Consider the following 24,683-nt stretch of genomic DNA (forward strand, 5'->3'; position numbering starts at 1 on the left):
ATTTCTCAGTGGTTCAGTTTGCTGAATCTTGTTTTCAGTCATTGTTGATCTAGATCTGGTAGTCTACCAGCAGTACCCAAGGGATTGATGCATAAAATTTCTCAGCAAAAATATGTGCTTTTAGAAAGATCCAAGGGTAGAGTATGTTTATAGAATCCCAAATGCTGGACAATAGTATGACTACAGTATGAAGAAAATTTTGGTATTTTTTTCTCTGTAGCCACCTGAAAAATTTGATGAAATATATATATATATGCTTACACTGTATTTGTAATTCATGTAAAAAAGGTATTTTGATTACTTAAAAATTGAAGGACCAAATAGAGTTAATCTATTTTGATGTTACAGATTTGTCTGCCTGGTTTCGTTGTTCTCTTGGCTAAAAAATAAAAAAAACAAAATTTCAAAACAAATGGAATTTAAAAAATGTGTATTTGTAGTGACTCAGTTGAGCCTATTGCATAACCTTAGTTAAGTCAATTTCTGTGGGCTCAGATTTCTGTGATAAATCTGTTAAGATAGAGTCCAGTTTTTTTTTTTTTTTTTTTTTTTTTAAAGAGTCGGATTTGGAAATAAAAGGAAACTTGAATTACTAATCTAAACCAGCAAAAGGAATGGGGGAAAATGGGGTTCGTCACCGAGAACTGTCAACTCCTTACCTTTTAGATTGATGCCGTTTCTGCCCGTGGTGATGAACAGCTTGAATGCAGTGGAATTGGGGGTGTTGGTGAGGTAAGTCTTGAGGTCGTAACTGAGCGTTAACCTTGATGATGCGTTGACTACCACCTGTCAGTGAACGAAAGGCCCATGTGTACCGCAGTGGGCAGAGAGCTGGTTCCTTCCACCTCTCCCCCTTATAGCTAGTTTGCATGGAAACATCTGCTTCTAAGTATGCTGTCTTAGTGGTCACATATCTGAGAACTTACAATCTATTTACTTTTGACAATAGCATTCTTTCAAGAAGGAAAAGTGTTCCTTTTGTATAAATTCCTGTTAATATTCATTTAAAAATGATTACGACCTTCTTTTGCCTTTCCTTTGCACAATCTTAACCTCTTCTGAAGCTTCTGAGTGCTTTGCTTTTTCCCAGTAATTTCTAAGTCTGTCTTATACCGCAGGTGTTTTCCATTTTTTCCCTTCTTTTTGAGATTCAAACAGCCCCTCCTATTTGCTGGTTTACTTCTCAAATGCCAGCAGAAGCCAGAACTAGACCAGGCAGAAGCCAGGGACTGGTAATCTTGTATGATGGCAGGGACCCAGCCACTTCAGCTATCAGCTGCTGCTTCCAAGGTCCCCAGCAGCAGGGAACGGAATACAGGAACCAAAGCGAGAATTGATCCCACAGTACTTTAATTTGCACCATGAACATCTTTTCTTCTTTTTTCTTTTCCTTTCCTTTCGACTTACTTACTTTTATTGGGGAGTCAGATTTACATAGTGAAGGAGACAGAGAGAGAGATCTTCCATCCATTGGTTCACTCCCCAAGTGGCTGCAACGGCCAGGGCTAAGCTAATTCGAAGCCAGGAGCCAGGAGCTTCTTCTGGGTCTCCCATGCAGGTGCCGGGTCCCAAGGCTTTGGACCGTCCTCAACTGCTTTCCCAGGCTATGAACAGGGAGCTGGATGGGAACGGGAGCAGCTGAGATAGGAATGAGTGCCCATATACGATCCCAGACATGCAGAGTGAGGACTTTAGCCACTAGGCTACTGTGCTGGGTCCTCTTTTTCTTTTTAAGATTATGCATTTTTTTGAAAGGCAGAATGAGAGAGAAAGAGAGATTTTCCATTATCCATTGGTTCACTCTTCAAATACCCTCAACAGCTATAGCTGGGTCAGGTTGAAGCTGGGAGCCTGAAACTTCTGGATCCCCCAGGTGGGTGGCAGCGGCCTAAGCACTTTGGCTGCTTTTCTAGCTGTACTATCAGGAAGTGGAATTGGAAGTGGAGCAGCTGGGATTTGAACCATCCTATGCTCAGACATAGGATGCTGCACCATCACAACTTCCCCAAATGTGGGCATTTTTTTTTAAAGATTTATTTTTATTATTTTTTTATTGGAAAGGCAGATATACAGAGAGGAGAGACAGAGAGGAAGATCTTCCGTCCAATGATTCACTCCCCAAGTGAGCGCAAAGGCCGATGCTATGCCGATCCGAAGCCAGGAGCCTCTTCCGGGTCTCCCACGCGGGTGCAGGGTCCCAAAGCTCTGGGCCGTCCTCGACTGCTTTCCCAGGCCACAGGCAGGGAGCTGGAAGGGAAGCGGGGCTGCTGGGATTAGAACCGGCGCCCATATGGGATCCCAGGCGTGCAAGGCGAGGACCTTTAACCACTTGCGCCACCGCGCCAGGCCCGGGCATTTTTTTTTAAGTCTAAGGTCCTGGACCATTTTTTCCTTTCTTTTTTCTTTCTTAAGATTTATTTATCTTTACTGGAAAGTCAGATTTACATAGAGGGGAGACAAAGAGAAAGATCCCCCACCTGCTGATTCATTGACCTGAAGTGAAGCCAGGAGCCAGGAGCCTCCCTGGGCCTCCCATTTGGGTGCAGGGTCCCAAGGCCCTGGGCCATCCTAAACTGCTTTCCCAGGTCAAGGAGCCAGAAGGGAAGTGGAGCAGCCGAAACACAAACTGGCACACATCCTGGTGCATGCAAGGCAAGGCTTTGGCCACTAGGTTACCATGCTGGGCCCAAATGTAGGCATCTTAACACCAGGCCAAAGACCTCCCAAGTCTTTTTTTTTTTTTTCAGATTTATTTTATTTTATTGGAAAGTCAGATATACAGAGAGGAGGAGAAACAGAGAGGAAGATCTTCCATCCTATGATTCATTTGCCAAGCGGGGTGCGGTGGCCTAGCAGCTAAATTCCTCACCTTGAACGCTCTGGGATCCCATATGGGCACCCGTTCTAATCCCAGCAGCCCCACTTCCCATTCAGCTCCCTGCTTGTGGCCTGGGAAAGCAGACAAGGACGGCCCAAAGCCTTGGAACCCTGCACCCATGTGAGAGACCTGAAAGAAGCTCCTGGCTCCTGGCTTCGGATCGGCGCAGCACTGGCTGTTGTGGTCGCTTGGGGAGTGAATCATCGGACAGAAGATCTTCCTCTCTGTCTCTCCTCTCTGTGTATCTGACTTTGTAATAAAAAAGAAATAATTTTTTTAAAGATTTATTTTTATTATTTTGTTTATTGGAAAGGCAGATATACAGAGAAGAGAGACAGCGAGGAAGATCTTCCGTCCGATGATTCACTCCCCAAGTGAGCGCAACGGCCGATGCTATGCCAATCTGAAGCCAGGAGCCTCTTCCGGGTCTCCCACACGGGTGCAGGGTCCCAAAGCTTTGGGCTGTCCTTGACTGCTTTCCCAGGCCACAGGCAGGGAGCTGGATGGGAAGCGGGGCTGCCGGGATTAGAACCGGTGCCCATATGGGATCCCTGGCATGCAAGGCGAGGACCTTAACCACTGCACCACCGCGCTGGGCCCAAAAGAAATAATTTTTAAGATTTATTGATTTTTATTGGAAAGGCATATATACAGAGACAAGGAGATACAGAGAGAAAGTTTTTCTTTCTGCTGGTCCACTCCCCAAGTGGCCATAATGGCTGGAGTTGAGCTGATCTGAAGCCAGGAGCCAGGAGATTCTTCTGGTATCCCATGTGGGTATAGAGTCCTAAGGCTTTGGGCCGTCCTCAACTGCTTTTCCTGGCCACAGGCAGGGAGCTGGATGGAAAGTGGAGCAGCCAGGATTAGAACTGGTGTCCATATGGGATCCTGGTGTGTTCAAGGTGAGGACTTTAGCCACTAGGCTAATGTGCAGAGCCCCAGGTGGTTTAGATAGTTCTGAAATGTTGATCTCACTGTTCCAAACATGAGTTACCCCTTCAATGTCATGGGCTAATACAGTCAACCTTAGCGTCTCCATTTGCCCAGATACTGCTGTCATCGTTTGACTGGGATAGTTGTCCAGTTTATTCTGCCCTCCTTCTTCTGGCAAGATACAGATACCCTGTGCAGTCCTCAATGGATTGCCGTATCCATGTGGATATGGGCCAGCTGTCTATTACTCTGTCTTTTCTAATGAGGAGGACCAGTTCTTAGAGGTGGGCCTAAGGACCCAGGCCAGGTGATCCGCGCCCTGCCAGACCCCTGTCCCTGAGCTGGCACCTGCCGTGCAGGCGTGACCTTCCTTTCTCTCTCGTCCTCCTTCCCTTTTTGCTTCCTTCCCTCCCTCCTTCTATTTTTCTTTCCTTCCTTCTTTCCTTCCTTCCTCTCTGACAGAAAGAAGGGGAGAGTCAGAAAGACACAAATGAAAAGAGAGTGACTTGTTGCTTTACTCTCCAAATGCCTGCAACAGCCAGAGCTGGGAGCCTGGGAGCCTGGGACTCAGTTTAGGTTTATCATGTAGGTGGGACTCGACTATTTGTTACTGCTGCCTTCTGGGGCTTGTACAGTAGGAAGGTGGGATTGGGAGCCGCAAAAGGGACTTGAATGCACAGATGGAAGATCTCTTGTTTTCTCCCCCTCTACTTTCAAATCAATGAATAAATACCCCTTTTCCCTTCCCCCGCAAATCCCAAGTTTACATGTTATATATTTCCTTTCCTAGGTTATAGTTTCTTTACTTTTTGGTTTTTGTTTTTAGATTTGATACGTAGAGTTTCTCCCCAGCCCCACCACATCCCTCCCATTTATTGGCTCACTCCCCCAAAGTGAGCAGCTAGGACCAGGAGGAATTCCATCTTGACTCCCAGGTGGCAGGATGCATTTTTCTAGGTATATTAAGAAATTAGAACAGAGGCAGAGGCAGGACTCTATCCCAGGCACTCCAGTATGGGACACAGGTGTCACAAGTGGTGGCTAGCACTGCTGGGCCCTAAGATCCAGCCCTAGGATTTATGTTCTGTGTGTTTGTCCCCAGATACGGGAATGGTCGCTTTTGACTCTTCAGCCCTGGCGAGGTGAGCTTTACCTCTCTGTATGTTTTCACTACTCCTGGGATATCATGGAAAATTGTTGCAGTTCCTGGACTTCTGGCCACTCCTACTCCAGTGGCAATGTCTGTCTGTAGAACGTTTCCAGCAGAAATCATCCATATTCCGGGTTCACCTAGGAAAATACAGGAGAAGGCACGTGGCTACAAGCTCCTTGAGTCACGTGATATGAGTCACCCAGCTCAGCCAAATTCCTCTTTGGGAGCCCAGGGAAGCATGTAGGCAGCTCTTGCCAGCAGAAACACCCAACTTTGAGGATGTCAGTTTCCCCTTCATATATCACTCTTGCAAAAATAAAACAAGACCTAATGATCTTAAGAGCTACTGAGCTGGAAAACATGGCCGTTCTTAGAAAAATTCTTTTTGACATATGGTGCTACCTCTCTGATAAAACTTTGTGTAGCGTATACTGTGGATGCAGCTGTTTGGAGCTACCAATTGATGCCAGCAAAGACTGTAAGAAAGCCACAACTGGCAGGAGAGAGGATTCATTTCTTTTGGCTTAAGTCTGAAGTGGGCAGACACATTCCAATCTATAGGATTACTGATTCTGGTTTGTAGCCCTTTTACTTTCACATCTAAAGTGGTATGGAATTTGGGATGTCCCTCAAAATTCCAGAATGGAAGGTAAAGGGACAATCTAGGCAAACCTAGCTAAGAGTTAAAAAAACAAAACAAACAAAACAAACAAAAACAAACAAAATGCCACTGCTTGACATGGACGGGATGGTAGTGTTAACTTCAGAGCAAGTTTAGCTTGCTGGTCTTGGAATGCACATCAGCAGTGTTTACAAGTGAATCACTTGTTATGGGACTGAAGGATTTGACCCAAGCTCAATCAAGTCCAAAACATGTAGTTAAGTGTTAAAATTGGGGCCAACATTACATCACTTTGCTGGAATATAAGAATTCATAGTTCCCAGACAGGGTTACAAAGCACCGCCCCCTCACTGTTGTCGGAATGGAGAATTTGGACATATCTATCCCTAGGCTGTGCACATCCCTTGTGGATGATGTGCTGTGTGTAAGTTTAAAGAGCTCACACGTTTCCTACTCAAGGACTGGCTTCCTATGATTTTATATAACAGAATAGAATCTTTTAGGACATAAGGGCTTGGGTGATCAGGAATAGAATTTAGCCCAGCACAAGTTCAAATCTTACTTTCAGTTAGGTTTTGCAGTGTGCCTCATTAGAATTGGAGACTTGCCTTGTCCTTCCTTTCTTTTTTTTATTGTCCTTCAACTTAGCAAATGTCCTTAACTGAGAAGGCAGGAAAAGACACAGTATCCTGTACCATCTACATATTATCAGGTAGGAGTTTTTTATATCTACCTTCATTTTAGGGCTATGTTTTCAATATGTGCTTGTTAAGCATTATTGACTTACTTCCATTTGCCCAGCTATTGAAAGAAATGTGCATCAAACCAAGAGCTATCAATAAACATGACAAACAGTGAAATATTTTAAAGAATTTTCTTCTTCAGATTTTATAAACTTTTGGGAAAAAAAAATCCTCTAAGAAATTCATTACTTTGAAATCCCCAGAATTAATTATCAGTTGTGAGGTTGAGAAAGGAAATATATACAGACCATGTTGGTTGACCAGGTGAGTACTAAAGCAAATGACATCTCCGACAAAGGTAAGCTGGGTGTCTGGCTCAATGGCGTGTTCTACAGCAACAGGAATGTAATCTGCCATGCCTGGATGTCTCCGGTCCCAAAGCCCAATCAGTGTCACTCCTCTGTTCACGGCCTGGGCCACGTAGGTGTAGTTCTTGTTTCCTGGTCCAATAAGCAACAAGTCATCTCTGGAAACAGATGAGAGAGACAGACATGTCTGAACAGACAGTGGATAACCACAGTTCTGGAAGTAGACCTTACTGCAACATTTCCTATTCAAGCATCTCAGACATTCAGATGGAGTTCTGTAAAGAGAGTAAGTGGCCACATGCCAAACAAAGACCATCCCATCACCACCCTGTGGCAGTGTCCCCTGGCTTCCTTTTCAGTTCTCATGAGAACAGTGACAGTGGGTTTCCACTGGTAAGCATTTTTTAAATTTATTTTTTCTTCTAATAATAACAGTGCCATTAGCTTTTGGATAATAATATTCCAGTTAGCGTTATATGGCTCGTCTGAGTTAGGACTTGACAGACTCCAAATATCCTGAACTTCGTTTTTAAAATTTTATTTATCTTATTTTTTATGATATTTGCATAGTTGAGAAAGAAAGGATGTATGCCCAAGTGGACCACAAATTAGGATGAGCAGGTCAAGGATTGGGGGAAAGTGGATGAGACTACTATCTGCAGTTTTCCCTTTTTCTTCCTGAATCTGGGGAAAGTGGGGAGAGAAGGGGAGAGGGCAGCTCCCAGCAGCCTAACCGCATCAGTACCCGGGGATGCGGAACGGCCACCTGATGTCATCCCAGGATCCCTAATGTGGAGCATGTTCTAAGGGTACTGCTTAAGTGGTTTTGACAACTACTACAACTCTTTTACCTGATTAAAGATCAGATTCCATGTTCAGAATGTCGGAAGCACTTGGTGAGGCTGTTAGGGATCACTCCCCCAGTACCAATACCATGCCTTTGACTTCCATACCTGTTCAGAGCCAGATAAAGCTGAGTGTTGTGTGTGTGGAATTTCTCTCCGATGCTGTTATAAAACTGAACGACGAAGGTGAGAGACATGCCCAGTGGGAAGGCTGTCAGAGTCCTCCCGTGGGCTGTGTACAGTTTGGGTTGACTGCTCACACGCAGGTAGGTCACAGGTGCAACCTGTGGGAGACAAACCAGAGAAGGCTGCACCTCAGGAGAGCTGCTGCTGTATTCTGTGCTTTACAATCAGTGATAAAAACAGATTTGAGATGACCTAATTTGAGTTTCTGAGTGCCAAGAAACATGAAAGCATAGGAAATGGTTATTTTAAGTATTGTAATTATGCAATTATGGGAATGTGAAGAGAAGTTGAAGGTTTTGAGGAAAGGACTGAGAATAGGTAAATTGAGCAAAGTACTGCATATTTACTGATAAATAATTGTTATCAAAAATAGCATAGTGGGCCTGGCCCAATAGCCAAGTGGCTAAAGTCCTCATCTTGCACGTACCAGAATCCCATATGGACGCCAGTTCTAATCCCGGCAGCTCCACTTCCCATCCAGCTCCCTGCTTGTGGCCTAGAAAAGCAGTTGAAAACAGCCCAAAGCCTTAGGACCCTGCACTCAGTGAGGGACCCAGAAGAATATCCTGGCTCCTGGCTTTGATCAGCTCAGCTCTGGCCATTGCAGCTACTTGGGGAGTGAACCAGTGGATGGACGATCTTCCACTGTCTCTCCTCTCTGTATATCTGACTTTCCATCTTAAAAAAAAAAAAAAGAAAATAAATTGGAAACAGTAAGAAAAGTATAGCTGTGAATCCTAACTTCATCATTTCATAACCTCATAACTAGTCTGGGATTTCAATTCTTTTTTTTTTTTTGCAGGGAGCTGGATGGGAAGTGGAGCAGCTGAGATACGTACTGGTGCCCATTTGGGATTCTGGAGTGTGCAAGGCAAGGACTTGAGCCATTAGGTTACTTGCATGACCCAATTCTGATTTTTTTAAAAAAAGATTTATTTATTTTTATTGTAAGTCAGATGTACAGAGAGAAGGAGAGACGAAAAGGAAGATCATCCGTCTGATGATTCATTCCTTCAGTGGCTGAGCTGGTTGGAGCTGTGCTGATCCAAAGCCAGGAGCCCAGAGCCTCTTCTAGGTCTCCCACATAGGTGCAGAATCCCAAAGCTTTGCGCCGTCATCTACTGCTTTTCCAGGCTGCAGGCAGGGAGCTAGATGTGAAGCAGGGCTGCTGGGATTAGAACCAGCATCCATATGGGATCCAGCGCATTCAAGGCAAGGACTTTAGGTGCTAGGCTACCGCACTGGGCCCTCGATTCTGATTTTTGTAGTAGTGAGGTTAATAGGTCTACTCACAGGATGTGTGGCAGTTGAAAGAGAAAGAACTGTCATAGTAGCTTGAATAGAGCAGAACTTGCCTAACTTTTTGGTGTCTACTATACTAAGTTATTTCTGATCGCCATTCTAATTCTTTTTTTTTTAAAGATTTATTTTTATTATTTTTTTATTGGAAAGGCGGATATACAGAGAGGAGAGACAGAGAGGAAGATCTTCCGTCCCATGATTCACTCCCCAAGTGAGCGCAATGGCCGATGCTATGTCGATCCGAAGCCAGGAGCCTCTTCTGGGTCTCCCACGCGGGTGCAGGGTCCCAAAGCTTTGGGCCGTCCTCGACTGCTTTCCCGGGCCACAGGCAGGGAGCTGGAAGGGAAGCGGGGCTTCTGGGATTAGAACCGGCGCCCATATGGGATCCCAGGCGAGGCGAGGACCTTAACCACTGCACCACTGCGCCGGGCCCTCCATTCTAATTCTAAACATTAAAATTCTTTTCTTTTAAAAATCTATTTTTATTTATTTTTTATTGCAAAGTCAGATATACAGAGAGGAGGAGAGACAGAGAGGAAGATCTTCTGTTCGACGATTCACTCCGCAAGTGACCACAACGGCTGGTGCTGTGCCAATCTGAAGCCAGGAGCCAGGAGCTTCTTTCAGGTCTCCCACATGGGTGCAGGGTCCCAATGCTTTGAGCCATCCTCAACTGCTTTCCCAGGCCACAAGCAGGGAGCTGGATGGGAAGTAGAGCTGCCGGGATTAGAACCGGCACCTGTATGGGATCTCAGCGCCGTGCCAGGCCCTAAACTTTAAAATTCAAACAATAGCTCATTTGTGCTTCACTCCTCAAAATGATGGTGATAAGCAAGGCTGGGCCAGGCCAAAGCCCAGAGCCAGGAACTCCATTTGGGTCTCCCTTGTGGGACATTATTTGCTGTCTCCTAGGGTGGCAGTTAGCAGGCGGCTGGATTGGAAGTACAGGTGGGACTTCATCCCAGGTTCTCTCTCACAATGGCATCCCCATGCGCAGGCTGTTGCACTCTATTTTTTTTTTTTTTTTTTTGAGGTAACCTCTGAACTCACCTGAATCCCGGTTATGGTTGTTTGATTTACTCCAAAAGGTTCTATAGAGGTGACTTCCAACACGGCCGTCCCTGCAATAGACCCAGCCTTCAGGAGTCCTTCGCCATCCTCCTCAATGACTGACGAATTAGGGAAACATCTGAGAACGCGACAACTCACAAAGGCAGCTCCTTCCCTAGGGAAAAAAATGGGAGCAAGTGGCATCTTTTGGGGCCCCTCCTATCACTGTTCATGGCTGCAGGCCATTCTCCACATTATGTGCTTCTGGCAAAAGTCTGTTTTTGGATCATGCTTATCTCATTAAAAATCAAATGCTGTGACAAATCACCACTAAAAAATTTAGACAAGGCATTTGAAAACAGATATTGATGTTGGTGTCCATAGCAGCACTAATCATAATAGTCAAAGGGAAAAATAACCCCAATGGCCGTCAGCAGGTGATGGCGTAACCAAGATGTTGTCTACCTGTATAATGGAATATTACTCAGTGTCAAAGGAGAATGAAGTCAGAACACAAACTACAATGTGGATAAACTTCAAAAACATTTTACTAACTAAAGGAAACCAACAAAAAGTCATATATTGTATGATTCTGCTTACAGTGACAGAAGGCAGATGACTGGCTGCCAGGCAGTGGGAGGAAGGGAGCAGATGGGCGAGGGCTCCATGGGAATGGTGGCCTTTGGTGCTGATGACAGTGTTTAGAAACTGGAGAGCAAACACCACTGAATTTTATACTTTAAAAGTGTTAGTTTTGTATAACATCAATTTCACCTCAACTAAAAACAAGGTAGTCAGGGAATAGGAAACTTGTCTAGCAGGCAAATGCAGTTCTTTCTATGGTCAAGGTTCTGCTGAAGACACTTGTAACCTTGTCTTTCCCTCTGCTTTCTTCTCACCTGTTGGTGTAGAGTTTAAGCTGAGAATTCATAGGCATCAGAATCTGCTCAGGTTGGCACTCTGGATAGAAAAGTTGGAGTTTTTCGAACACCTGTAATGAGAAAACGATGTTTTCCTCTCTATCACAAAAGACAAAGTGTGAGCTTTACTCATGAGGAACTTCAGTCTAAACGGAGGGATTCACGCTAGCCCATGGTCAGCACAAATGAACAGTCAGACTAACTTCTGCTTAGTCTAAAATCTTACACAGTGCTACTTTCTGGAATGAGCCACGCATTTCCTTTGAGATATTCTAGAACATATAACCTAATATGAGCCCTGCTTCTGTCTGTGAGACTGGGAATGGACACAGTTTTTATTTACCACATCTTCTATATCACTCAGGTATCAGTTATAATAGCTTTGAGATTTATAATTTTAGCTCTGATACTGGGAAGATATTTGGGAACAGAGAATGTATAATGTCAAATTATAAAGGACAGTATCCAGGTCTTCCTCCCCGTCTAGTTCACACTAAATCAGAGAACCAAAGTCAAAATAGAGAGGGGGTAAGAATCAATTCCAAATTCAGAAACAGAAACACACTTGTGCCCTACTCATAGTGACTTTTCTTTTGAATTCTAAAAGCAATTGAGTCATTTAGTTTTTTACTTGAGGACATCTGCAGAAACTGTCCATGCTCTTACACTTTCCCAGAAGTTGGGGTTCTATTTCATCCCACATGTGAACATATCTAAATGGGCTGTTTCATAAAATCAGCAGTTAATTCCTGCCTGGGTATTATGGGCTCACACCTTGTGTTAGTCATGTGGGGACTGACACATGCCATGGATTCTAATGTCAATGCTACACTGAGACAGTTATCACCGATGGCACAGAACACGAACTACAAACCTGTTCCCAGAATCCCTCCAGAAGTTTCTCTCTGTCTGGTCTAAGCTGTTCATAAGATAGTAGGAGAAGATTAACTTTCTTCTCAATGCACAAAATCAAGACTGAGGTTTTAGGAGCTTACCAGGATCTGCACTTCATCAGACAGTTCCAAAAAATTCCCCTCAAACTGCCCAGAAGAACTGTTCATGCAGTGGACAGTAACTTTGATACTGGTCCGACCAGCTGCTTTTGTGTGGACAACCATGGCAAAATTATTCTCTACTTGGAGCTGTAGAAAAACCTAGACAGCCAAGGGGTTGATGGAGAAACATTACAGGTAAACACTGTGCCCTCCCTTTGTCGTAACAAGGAAAATACATGTTGGAAATAACTTTTTAGAGCTACAGTACAACAATTTGTTTCATTTACTTTTTCTTCCACATCCTCTTTCATTTGAAACAGAGTGTTTCTATCCACTTGTCCACCCCCAGGCCCGGGCCAGAGGCTGAGCTAGGAGCCAGACACTACATCCAGGTCTCAGGAAGAACCCTTGACTTGACTTGTCACTGCTGCCTTCCAGGTTCCCAAAAATAGGAAGATACAGTCAGGGATGGAGCCAGTTATCCAGCTCAGGCTCTTTCTCTTTTTTCAAAAAATATTTATTTTTATTGGACAGACAGATATACAGAGAGAAGAAGAGACAGAGAGGAAGATCTTCCATCCGATGATTCATTCGCCAAGCGTCTGCAATGGCTGGAGCTGTGCTGATCCGAAACCAGGAGCCAGAAGCCTCTTCCAGGCCTCCACATGGATGCAGAGTCCCAAGGCTTTGGGCCGTCCTCGACTGCTTTCCCAGGCCACAAGCAGGGAGCTGGATGGGAAGTGAGGCCACCAGGATTAGAACCGGGATCATATGGGATCCTGGTGTGTTCAAGGTGAGGACTTGAGTTGCTACACTACTGTGCCGGCCCAGCACTCTCATTTTTTAAAAAAGGATTTATTTTATGAAAGGCAGAGTTACAGAGAGAAAGTGAGACAAAGAAAGGGAGAGATCTACTGCTGGTCCACTCTGCAAATGTGCACGATGGCTAAAGCCAGGCTAGTACAAAGCCAGGAACAGGGTGCAGGGGCCCAAGAGCCTGGGATTCTGCTGCATCCCCACGCAATAGGCGAGGAGCTGGATGGAAATGCAGCTGCCAGGACTCCTTTTTATTTTTTTTGTTTACTTATTTTCATTGGAAAGTCAAACTTAAAAAGTGAAGGAGACAGAGAGAAAGAACTTCTATCTGCTAGTTCACTTCCCAAGTGGCCACAACAACTAGAGCTCAGCAGATCTGAAACCAGGAGCCAGGAGTTTCTTATGGATTCCGCACATGGGTGCAGGGTCCCAAGGCTTTGGGCCATCATTTACTGCTTTCCCAGGCCACAAGCAGGGAGCTGGATGGTAAATGGAACAGCTGGGATCCAAACTGACACCCATATGAGATCTAGCAAGGTGAAGTTTTAGCCACTAGGCTGTTGTGATGGGCCCCCATTTATTCTTTTAAGATTTATTTTATATTTTTAGGCCCAGAGTGGTAATCTAATGGCTGGGGTCCTTGCCTTGCATCAGCCAGGATTTCACATTGGCACTGGCTCTAATTCCTGCGGCTCCACTTCCCATTTGGCTTTCTGCTTGTGGCTTGGGAGGGTGGTCGAGGATGGCCCAAAGCCTTGGGGCCCTGCACCCTCATGCGAGACCCAGAAGAAGCTCCGGGCTCCTGGCTTCAGATCAGCACAGCTCTGGCCGTTGTGGCTACTTTGGGAGTGAATGAGCAGATGGAGGATCTTCTTCTCTGTCTCCCTTCCTCTCTGTATATCTGACTTTGCAATTAAAAAAAAAATCTTTAAGAAAAAAGAAAAATTGTCTTAAAAAAGATGTATTTCATATTTTTGTAAGGTAGACTTACAGGGCCCATTGTGGTTGCTCAATGACCAAATCCTCGCTTTGCACACCCTGAGGTTCCATACAAGTGCTTGTTCATGTTCCAGCTGCTCCACTTTCCATCCAGCTCCCTGCTTGTGGCCTGGGAGTATAGTAGAAGATGGCTCACGTGCTTGGGACCCTGCACCCTTGCAGGAGACCAACATTAAGCTCCTCCTGGCTCCTGCCTTCGGATCAGCTCAGTCCTGGCCTTTCTGACCATTTGTGAAGCGAACCAGTTCATGGAGGATCTGTCTGTCTTTTCTGCTCTTTCTATAACTGTATTTCAATTAATAATAATTTAAAAATCCTCTAAAAATTAAAAAAAATATGGCAAGCGTCCCAAGGAGTCTTCCTTACGTCATCTCAAAGTCAATACATACATAAAAAGTCAATCCATTGATAAACAAATGGAAATGATGGCAGTGATTTCCAAAACGAGCTCAGACAATAGGAGCTGAGATGGGAAGAGAAGTGAGGCGATGGGTTCAGCATGGTAGGAAAGAAGGAGTCAAGGAAGAGGAGTGTCCACTTTCTTTTTTAAAGATTTATTAATTAATTTATTTGTTTTTAAATTAGAAAATGTGCCTATCCATTGTCGTGCTAGCCCCTGCACACCTTTCCATTGCTTGCTTCATCAACAGTTAGTTTGCCTCTGCATCATCTGAGGCAATGAATAAATAATAAATAAATAAACATGTGGCCCCGGCGAAGTGGCCTAATGGTTAAAGTCCTAACCTTGCATGTGCCAGGACCCCATATGGGCACTGGTTCTAATCCCGGCAGCATCACTTAATCCAGCTCCCTGCCTGTGGCCTGAGAAAGCAGTTGAGGATGGCCCAAAGCCTTGGGACCCTGCACCCGCGTGGGAGACCTGGAGGAAGCTCCTGGCTTCGGACTGGCACAGCTCCAGCTGTTGTGGCCACTTGAGGAGTGAATCATTGGATGGAAGATCTTCCTCTCTGTTTCTTCCCCTCTCTATATATCTGTCTTTCCAATAAAAATAAATAAATCTAGAAAAAAAATAAAACATTTGCACTACTCTCAATGGTTTCTTCTGCTGGAGAAAATGCTGGTGCTTTACATAAGAAAATGGAATGAAGGCAGAGATTTAACAGAAACGAGGGCCTAGACCATTCCCTCCTTTTGCACAAAACCAGATGTCTACACTGGACTGTATTCAACTAAGTATAGCTCTGACCTTCCTCCATTTGAACTATAACCAGGCTCTGGTAAGTACAGGAAGCAGACCCTACCACTCTAAGCTACAGATTCAGGATACTGTTAGAAAGATATGAATAGATTTAAAAATTATTTATTTGAAAGCTAGAGTTAGAAAGAGACACTGTCCACCTGCTAGTGAACTCCATAACAATCTGGTGCAGGGACTAGCACGGTACCCTAGTTGCTAAAGTCCTTGCCTTGCACATACCTATTGGCACCAGTTCTAATCCTGGTGGCCCCGTTTCCCAACCCTCTTCCTGGAAAGCAGTTGAGGACGGCCCAAAGCCTTGGGACCCTGCATCCACGTGGGAGGCCTGGAAGAGGCTCCCGGCTCCTGGCTTTGGATCGGCTCAGCTCCAGCCACTGCAGCCGCTTGGAGAGTGAACAATCAGCTGGAAGATCTTCCTCTCTGTCTCTCCTCCTCTCTGTATATCTGTCTTTCCAATAAAAATAAATAAATCCAATAAAAATAAAACAAATGTTAAAAAAAATAAAACACATTCTGGTGCAGGCCAGGCTGAACCTGGGTTCCTGGACTTCAGATCTCGCAGATGAGTGGCAGAGGCTGGAGTACTTGGGCAAACCTTTGCTGTCTCCCAGATTCATTAGCTGGGATCCAGATCAGAAGTGCAGCAGGAGGGATACGAACTGGCGCTCATATGAAATGCTGGTATTACAGGTGGCAGCTCCAAAAATAGAAAATTTTTCAAAGATTTTATTTTAATTGGAAAGGCAGCTTTGTAGAGATAAGGAGAAACAGAGAGAAAGATCTTCCATCTAGGCTTCATGCCCCAAGTGGCCACAATGTCCGGAGCTGAGCTGATGCAAAGCCAGGAGCCAGGAACTTCTTCCTGGTTTGCCATGTACATGCAGGATCTCAAGGCTCTGGGTCATTCTCCACTGCTTTCCCAGGAAGGTGGAAATCCAGCAGGGAGCTGGAAGGGAAGTAAAGCAGCCAGGATACTAACCAGTGCCCATATGGGATGCCAGTGATTGCAAGGTGAGGATTTCAGCTACTAGGCTGTCATGCTGGGCCCTTACTATTTCTTTCTAAGACAAAGATTCAGATGCCACATAAGACATCCACAGCCACATCGTAGTGCCTGGGTTCAAGTCCCAGCTCCACTTCTTACTCCAGCTTCCTGCTCACGTGCACCCTGGGGGGCAGCAGGTGCTGCTCAAGCCACCTGCCTAGAGACATGGACTGAGTGCCCAGCTCCTGGCTCCAGCCTGGCTCAGCCCAGCTGAGGTGGGTATTTGGGGAGTAAACCAGAAAGTGGGCAAGCTCTTTGTCTTTGTACAGTTCAGCCTTTCAATAAAATGAACACACACAAATGATATTTTTAGAGTACATATTTCCCTAACAGGAATATAGTATCATTTATGCATTAAATTAATTTTTAAAAGGAGAAAATACTTTCTGATAGAAATAAAAATGTGAATAATTTTTCCATAATGTTCAACATCCTTTTCTGCTATTGAACTTTATAGCTGATTGTGAATATCTTTGTTCTTTTCACCAATATAGCAGTAATTCCATATAGCATTTCTTAGTACTTAAGTGTTTACCAGACTCTGTTCTGAATACTTTTCAAATGTTAATTCATTTATTTCTCTTACTACATCTATAAATTAAATAAATACATTTTTTAAAAAGCTGCATATGGTGTGTCCATGATTATTAGTGGAAGGAACAGTTAGAACAATATTGTTTTACCCTGTGCGAGTGAAATGAGGGCCTAAGCCTTAGAGGAGATGGTTTGGGGATAGAGGAAAGGAGAGAGATGTGAGAGTGCTACAAACTAACTGGAAGGAAAGGCTAAAGCTTCATGGATCTGGGCTGAGTCTGGGGGAGGGCTGTCTGAGCTAAGCCACAGTACCTCATGCAGTATATGATTACTCAAAATCTGGAGCTTTAAAGAATATATATATAGGGCCTGGCGTGGTAGCCTAATGGCAAAAGTCCTTGCCTTGCATGTGCCAGAATCTCCTGTGGGCGTCAGTTCCCATCCAGCTCCCTGCTTGTGGCCTGGGAAAGCAGTTGAAGACGGAACAAAGTCTTGGGACCCTGGACCCAGTGGGGGACCCAGAAGAAGCTCGCTATGGATCAGCTCAGCTCTGGCCATTGCAGCTACTTGGGGAGCGACCGCTGGATGGAAGATCTTCCTCTCTCTCGCCTCTCTGTGTATCTGACTTTCCAATAAAATAAAAAAACTTGATTATATATAAAAGGCTGAAAGAGAAATATGACAGGGAGAGAGACCTTTCATTCACTGGTTCATTCCCCACATGGCTGCAAAGTGGAAGGGCCAAGCTGAAGCCAGCAGCCAGGAACTGTGTCTGGGTCTCCCATACAGGTGGCAGGAACACAGGTAATTGGGCCATCACTAGTTGCTTTCCAAGCATATTAGCAGGGAGTTGGATCAGCAGTGGAGTAGCCAAGACTAGAACTGGCACTCCAATATGTGTTGTGGGCATCCTGAACTAAGTAAATATGCAGGTTTTCAGGGTGACAGAGCCACTGTAAAAGTGGATACATAAACATACTGTAGAGTTTAGAAAGGGAGTCAATCTAAAACACATGATGAAATAAAACACATTTGACATTAAGATACCTAGGGTGATGTAAAAATAAACAGAAAACTCATACCTCTGAATGCCTGGGTACTAGATCCAACACATCCCTTTTACTCATGGACCAGTGGAATGTGAGCCCTGGGTTGGCATTGCTGAAGGAGAAAGGGGTCTGAGTACTGGTCACTCCCATGACATAAACAGGCATCTGGAAAGAAGCAGTGGTCTTGTGCTATGTCTTTCCCCCACCTGGCATTATTAGAGCAGCGACCCCAGGACCAGCCAGCACACTGACCTCAGTCCCTGTGATGAGTCTGGTTGCAGCTGCCAGGATCCTAACAGCTCTTAGCTGGACAACTTCGATCTGCACTTCATCCTGCTCGACAGGGCGGAGAACAAGCTTAGCCTAAGAGGATGCTTACAATGGCTGGCTTGTAGTTTTTGGCCTGGACCAAAAACCTCATATCATAGATATTTTTTTTTTTTGAAACAATTCCTTAAGCATCATGTCTTACAAGAACGCCAATACTCTATGTAGTTTTTTTTCAGTATCGATCACTTATTTTCCATGCCTGGTTAAAAGAATGCAAGGTGAATGGGACGAACTGGGTTTTCTTGTGCTACTTAGATGCTTATCATCACTAATCCCACCCTTTCCCAGTATGCATCTCGTTCTTAGAACGAGAAAATACCTGAGAAAACACAATAACTTTTCCAGTGTCTTCATTTACTGTCTGGATAGTGCCATGGACCACAGCTGTGCCAGCCACCTTCCCAGTGACTTGTCCCCGCCGGTTCACAACAGCCACGGTCTGGTTACTGATAGAGAAGTGAATGATGGATTGGGGCTGGGGGCCGCCTTCAGACATTACCTAGAATGTGAACAGGCCACTAAATACCTACAATATCAAGAAGTCACATATGTTTCCCTAATATTGTATCCAAGCAACTTGACTTCTTCAGTTCCCCCCAAGCTTCCAAGCTTCTTGCGGAGCACATCCCATATAAGCTCAAACACGCAAGAGATGGAAATGCTGAGAATTATCCATGGGATTCCAAGAGATAGCTGATAGCACGTACATTAAGGACCAAGGGAACTCATTATCAGATTCTGTTATGTTTGGTTGGGAGTAGATAAGGGGAAGCCAACAAGAAGAAAGGATGGGTGTGTATGTGAGGAGAGATAAAAACAGAGAGGGAGAAAAAGAGAGAGAGGAGGTATATCTTATGTTTTGCCTTTAGGATTACCTGCATCATGTTAGTTGGAATCAGTGTCATTTTCTCTGGAACAAGTCTGAACGGAGGAAACACCTTGAAGGAGAAAATAAAGAGCAACAATCACTGAAACAGCCTGTCTCATAACAAATGATCATGACCTTAGGGTAAGGAAAACTTCCAGCCATGTACAAAGACATTACTATTTTTATTTATAATAGCAAAAAGGTTTAACTTATTTAAGAAGTGGGAATGTCTACGTATGTTATTATATATCTATTTACTGGAGTAAATATAACCATTAAAATCATATTTACAGGCCTGGCATGGTAGCCTAGCCACTAAAGTCTTTGTACTGAATGCCCCAGGATCCCATATGGGTGCCAGTTCTAATCCCAGTGGCCCCGCTTCCCATCCACCTTCCAATGTGTGGTCTGGGAAAGCAGTTGAGGATGACCCAAAGCATTGGGACCCTACACACACGGGAGATCTGGAAGAGGCTCCTGGCTCCTGACTTTAGATTAGCTCAACTCCAGCCATTGCAATCGCTTGAGGAGTGAATCAACAGATGAAAGGTCTTCCTCTCTGTTTCTCCTTCTCTCTGTATATCAGACTTTCCAATAAAAATAAAATAAATATTTAAAAAATCATATTTAGAATGAACTTTTTATTTATTTGTTTGTTTTTTAAAGATGATTCACTCCCCAAGCAGCTGTCCTCAACTGCTTTCCCAGGTCACAAGTAGAGAGCTGGATGGGAAGTTGGGCCATCAGGATTAGAACTGGCACCCAACTTTAGGCCACAGCAAAATCAGAAACCAGGAGGGAGCACAGGTCATGCTGAGCTAGGCTCTTGCACTTACTGGTCTGCGTGAGCCGGGGACGCTAAGCCACAGTGTCTAAGGCAGGGGTCGCGACAAGTGATGGGCTGTGCCAATCTGAGTCAGAGCAACCACTGGCATGCACGCGATCTGTGGCTGGGAACCGACATGGTTGGGGAGCTAAGGGGTCACCCTAACTGGGTTGAGGTTTCCACCAAGGAGCATGGTGCTGGAATGGGGGCTCCGTGCTGATCAGCATACAGTTGTAGTCTTACTTAGCACAAGTGTGGACTGGGACCGGATGCACCAAGAAAGGCCAGACCCCAACACAGTCTGGTGTTCTGGAGCGCCAGGGTAGATGTGGGTCATACTAGGCTAGGTCTCAACCCCTACTGAGCCATGTGTGAGCTGTATGGGGTATGGACCAGCTGTGGTTGGGCTGAAACATCCAACAGTAAGAACCAGATTGGATTGAAGGCCAGTTAAGAAAAGTCACTGTTCCTGCTAGGACAGAAGGTGAACTGAGTATGGCTGGCTCATGGACCCCCTGGTATCACAAAATCTGACATTGGGAGAGGTTCTGATGGAGGAGCTAACCATGAGAAGACAGAAGACAGAACAAGTCAATCAACCACCTCAGCTATATGTTGGCAAGAAAAAACTGGGCAAACGGAGACTCTATGCTGGACTATGTCACTCAGTGGATTCTTCAATGACCTCATCGTGCTTGGAGTGGTGAGACTGGCAGTGATTCATAACTGGTGAACTATCAAAACCACTTGAGCAAGACCCTAGGAGCATGCCCCACATCAGGGACCTGGGATGGGTGGGAGTGGGAGACTAGGTGGGACTTCTCCCTTAATATCCCCCAGATACATGAAGGAAACAATGTAGAAATAATAGTCTTACCCACTTTCCTGTAGCCCTTGAACCTTTTTAACTATGTAATGATTATCAAAACTATAATAATAATAAAAAAGAAGTTAAAAAAAAAAAAGAAGTGGCACCGATATAGGATCCTGGCACATTAAAGGCAAAGGACCTTAGCCACTAGGCTACCACACTGGGTCCTAATTTTTTTTTTACCAGCAAGCTCTCAGGCACCTATTGCCCAGTTTTATCGGTAATTTTTAATAGACATAAGACAATACTTTGGATAAAAGTGTGATTTTTCCATGTTAAGCACAGGGGGAAAAAGTGAAGAAGATACATGAAAGTTTTTCTTTTTTTTTTTTTTTCTTAACATTTATTTATTTGAAAGGCAGAGAGAATCTTCCATTCACTGGTTCACTCCCCTAAATGGTCAGACTAGGCCAAGCTTGGACATCATCCTCTGCCATCCCAGGCACATGAACAGAAGGTGGATAGGAAGCAGAACAGCCAAGACTTGGACCAGCGCTCTGCTATAGGATGCTGGGATCACAATTGGTGGCTTCACTTAGTATATGATAACACTAGCCCCTCATTTCTCTCATTTTTATTTGTTGTAGTACAAATCCGTGCTTTTTTTTTTCCTTTTTAATATTTATTTGTTTGAAAGGCAGAGTGACAGAGAGCTAGCTTTTACCTGCTGGTTCACTCCCTAAACGCCCTGCAAGAGCCAGGCTTGGGGCAGGCGGAAATCGGGAGCCGAGCCCTCCAGCCGGTCTCCCAAGGGCTTGGGTCCCCACCCGCTGCGTTCCCAGGCACCTTGGCAGAGAGCGGTGTCAGAAGCAGAGCAGCGGGACTCTGAGAATCTCAGATACAGGCTGCCAGCATCTCAAGCAGCAGCTCAGCCTGAACAGCAGCCTTAAAGGAAATCTTAATGATGTTTGCTCGCCAAAATTTCTACAAGCATTGCACTACTTTTTACAGAAAACCAGAGACCAAAAAAAAAAAAAAGCCACTACAAATTGTTCAAGGTTTAGGCAATTATCATTATATGTGTGTGTGTGTGTATATATATATATATATAACACCATTTTTTTTAGTCAATTGATTCTCAACTTGTGCAAACTCAACAGAAGAAGATACACAGTGTTAAATATGATGAGGCATACATTTTGGATGAGATCATTTCCTTACTTCAATTTGCCGAGGAGCCGACGTGAATTTTCTCCCCACCTTGTCTCTGGCAATAGCTACAAGTGTGGTTTGTCCAACAGTCACAGCTCGAAGGATGTAGTTTTCAGAGTATTCGTCCTGGTCCTCCATCAGCCTGCAAAGATCCGTGTGTGTATAGGTTCATAGGTTTAATTCTGGATAGGCGGAACTGTAAGAAAAGACTTGTACATTTCCAGAGAGAAGAGAGTGCCAAGACAGATTTCATGGTAATGGCAGGAAGCTCTTGAGGGGCAAAAAATTGTTTTAAAGCTCTGAAGGAAAAAAGCAATGTAAACAGGCAACCTGTGAATACTAAACGTCTTGGAATCTCTTATTTCCCCATTTGTAGAGAGAATGCCCGTACCCCACCTCCGCATCTTTTTTTTTTCCCCCAAGATTTATCTTTATTGGAAAGGCAGATCAGATTTACAGAGAGAAGGAAAGATAGAAAGATCTTCCATCCGCTGGTTCACTCCTCCAAGTGATTGCAATAGGCGAAGCTGAGCCAATTCAAAGTCAGGAGCTTCTTCCAGGTCTCCCACATGGGTGCAGGGTCCCAAAGCTTTGTGTCATCCTTGACTGCTTTCCCAGGCCACAGGCAGGGAGCTGGATGGGAAGTGGAGCTGCTAGGATACCAAATGGCACCTATATAAGATCCCAGCATTTGCAAGGTGAGAATTTAGCCATTGCGCCATCATGCTGGGCCCTAGCACCTCCACTTTTTTTTAATGATTTATTTATTTTTATTACAAAGTCTGATATACAGAGAGGAGGAGAGACAGAGAGGAAGATCTTCCATCCGATGATTCACTCCCCAAGTGAGACATTGCAACTGCCGGTGCTGTGCTGATCCGAAACCAGGAGCCAGGAACTTCCTCCAGGTATCCCACATGGATGCAAGGTCCCAACGCTTTGGGCCATCCTCAACTGCTTTCCCAGACCACAAGCAGGGAGTTGGATGGGAAGTGATGTGGCCGGGATCAAAACCAGCGTCCATATGGGATCCTGGCGAGGACTTTAGCCGCTAGGCCACTGCGCCAGTCCCAGCACCTCCACTTTTAAATAGATCTTTGATGATCCCTTGGCTTGAAGCAACCTCAGGGGTTATCATCCAATGATAAATTTTAAAAAAGAAATATTGGAGTTTCTGTTGTGCCACATCTGTTGAAGTCAGCACTAGGGATTTCTTTATTTGATAACACAGTGCCAGTTAGAACCCCAGCTGCTCTGCTTTCACCTTAGCAGCTTCCTGCTCTTGTACGCGGAGGAAGTACTTGGTCCCCTGCTACCTGCATGGGAGATCTGGAGGGTATCAGAGCTCCTCACTGCAGCCTGGCCCAGGCTGGCTGTGGCAGACATCTTGGTAGTGAACCAATGGGTGGAAGATTCTGTCTGTCTGTCTCTTGGTCTCTCTCTTTTCTTCTCTATCAGTCAGCTTTATAATTAAGTAAGTACATAAATCTTAAAAAAAAAAAAAGTGGCCAATGTTGTAGCACAGCAGGTTTAAGCTGCTGCTCGTGATATTGATATCCCGTACTGGAACATATTAAAACAGAAATATTAATGATACACATGATTTTAATCCCCAAAGAAAACACCTGAGAATCTCAAGTATTTTGTAGAGTTGAAAATGAAAAGTCAGTTTTAGACTGAAATTTACTGTTTCACAGAAGGAAAGGAGTGGCAGGGCTAATATCTTGTTAAGACAATCATATCCCATGTTGGAGCTCTTACGTTTCAGTGTGCACCTGATCCTAGCCTTACGCCAATGGACACGCTTTCGGGAGACCTAGTTGCATTATTCTTGGTTCCTTTGGCTGAGGGGCATTTAGAGAACTAGCCAGCCTAAGGCTACTCTCCATCTCTCTCTGCCTGGCTGCGACTGCCACATCCAGAAAAAGGAAAGGAGAAAATCTGAAATAATCTAAGAGCAACTAATCAGGCTACCAGGCTCACGATACCAAGCATGAAGAGAAAGGACTGAAATGATACTTACGTCAGGGTGACAATGGCAGAAGCCAACTGAAGTTTAAGCTCCATGTTTTTGAAGTATTTATTTTGAAATGGACGTCTGGAAGAGCCAAGAACCCTCACAGTCACTAGTACAGTCTTGCTGATCTCAACCTAGTAGTTTAAAAAGAAAACTTCATTTAGTCCATGTTTAGTTGAGGTATGCCATTTGCCCAGGGCTGTCTAACTTCTATTAGGCAACAGTTTTGTTTTTTGTTGTTGTTGTTGTTCATGAGGTTCCTGGTGAGCCTTTGATCACATAAACCTGATCTCTGTGTATTGTTTAAATTGTTCCTTCACATTCTATTTCTGTTTCTTCATCATTTTTAAAAGATGTATTTATTTATATTGGAAAGGCAGATTTACAGAGAAAAGGAGAGACAGAGAGAAAGAAACTCTGTACACTGGCTCACTCCCCAAGGGGTCCCAATGGCCGGAGCTGAGCTGATCCAAAGCCAGGAGCAAGGAGCTTCCTCTGGGTCTCCCACGAGGGTGCAGGATCCCAAAGATCTGGCCCATCCTCCACGGCTTTTCCAGGCCACAAGCAAGCAGCTGGATGGGAAGTGATGCGGCCAGGATTAGAACCAGCGCCCAAAGTAGATCCCGGAACATTCAAGGTGACGACTTTAGCTGCTAGGCCCCCGTACCAGTCCCCAGTAATGTTATTTCTTAAGGACAGGTATTTCTATGATGACGACCAAAAGGCCTGCCATCCACACAGAGTAGCAAAGCGGAAACCGTACTGAGTGTATTTGGGCAGTGAGAATAAAACTTGCTTCATGCCTGAGACAACACAAACATCTCTCACCTTATCAATGAGATCAAGCTCCAGCTCCTGTATGTCTGACACTCTGAGGTGAGCTGTTGCTGGGCCCAAGGAGGCCAAGCAAAGATCATAGACTTCCAAGGTGAGAAATCCAGGATGTACTGGAATTAACTAGAAGGAAGACAACAGCAGCTGAGCAGGCAAGTAAACATGGTCCAAGCAAAATCAGAACTGTT

At 44.7% G+C, this 24,683-nt stretch overlaps 1 protein-coding gene across 2 annotated transcripts in view; it reads right to left on the reverse strand.

Annotated features, from left to right (window-relative positions):
* Positions 1–24,683, reverse strand: part of NUP210L (nucleoporin 210 like) — a 107,256-nt gene that overhangs the window by 8,221 nt on the left and 74,352 nt on the right. For both annotated transcript variants that reach the window (XM_040998940.1, XM_040998939.1), the window contains exons 21-34: positions 24,490–24,618; positions 23,668–23,795; positions 21,654–21,786; positions 18,803–18,865; positions 18,247–18,426; positions 17,850–17,930; positions 17,631–17,762; positions 11,936–12,094; positions 10,920–11,011; positions 10,021–10,195; positions 7,591–7,766; positions 6,578–6,795; positions 4,965–5,101; positions 660–786 (exon numbers count right to left, since the gene is read on the reverse strand). In XM_040998940.1, coding sequence (XP_040854874.1) covers positions 660–786; positions 4,965–5,101; positions 6,578–6,795; positions 7,591–7,766; positions 10,021–10,195; positions 10,920–11,011; positions 11,936–12,094; positions 17,631–17,762; positions 17,850–17,930; positions 18,247–18,426; positions 18,803–18,865; positions 21,654–21,786; positions 23,668–23,795; positions 24,490–24,618 — 1,930 coding nt within the window. The remainder of the gene's footprint in view (positions 1–659; positions 787–4,964; positions 5,102–6,577; positions 6,796–7,590; positions 7,767–10,020; positions 10,196–10,919; positions 11,012–11,935; positions 12,095–17,630; positions 17,763–17,849; positions 17,931–18,246; positions 18,427–18,802; positions 18,866–21,653; positions 21,787–23,667; positions 23,796–24,489; positions 24,619–24,683) is intronic.

Source organism: Ochotona curzoniae, unplaced genomic scaffold, assembly GCF_017591425.1.
Source record: "Ochotona curzoniae isolate NIBS_2020 unplaced genomic scaffold, NIBS_Ocur_1.0 scaffold_1037, whole genome shotgun sequence".
Classification (NCBI taxonomy): Eukaryota; Metazoa; Chordata; class Mammalia; order Lagomorpha; family Ochotonidae; genus Ochotona; species Ochotona curzoniae.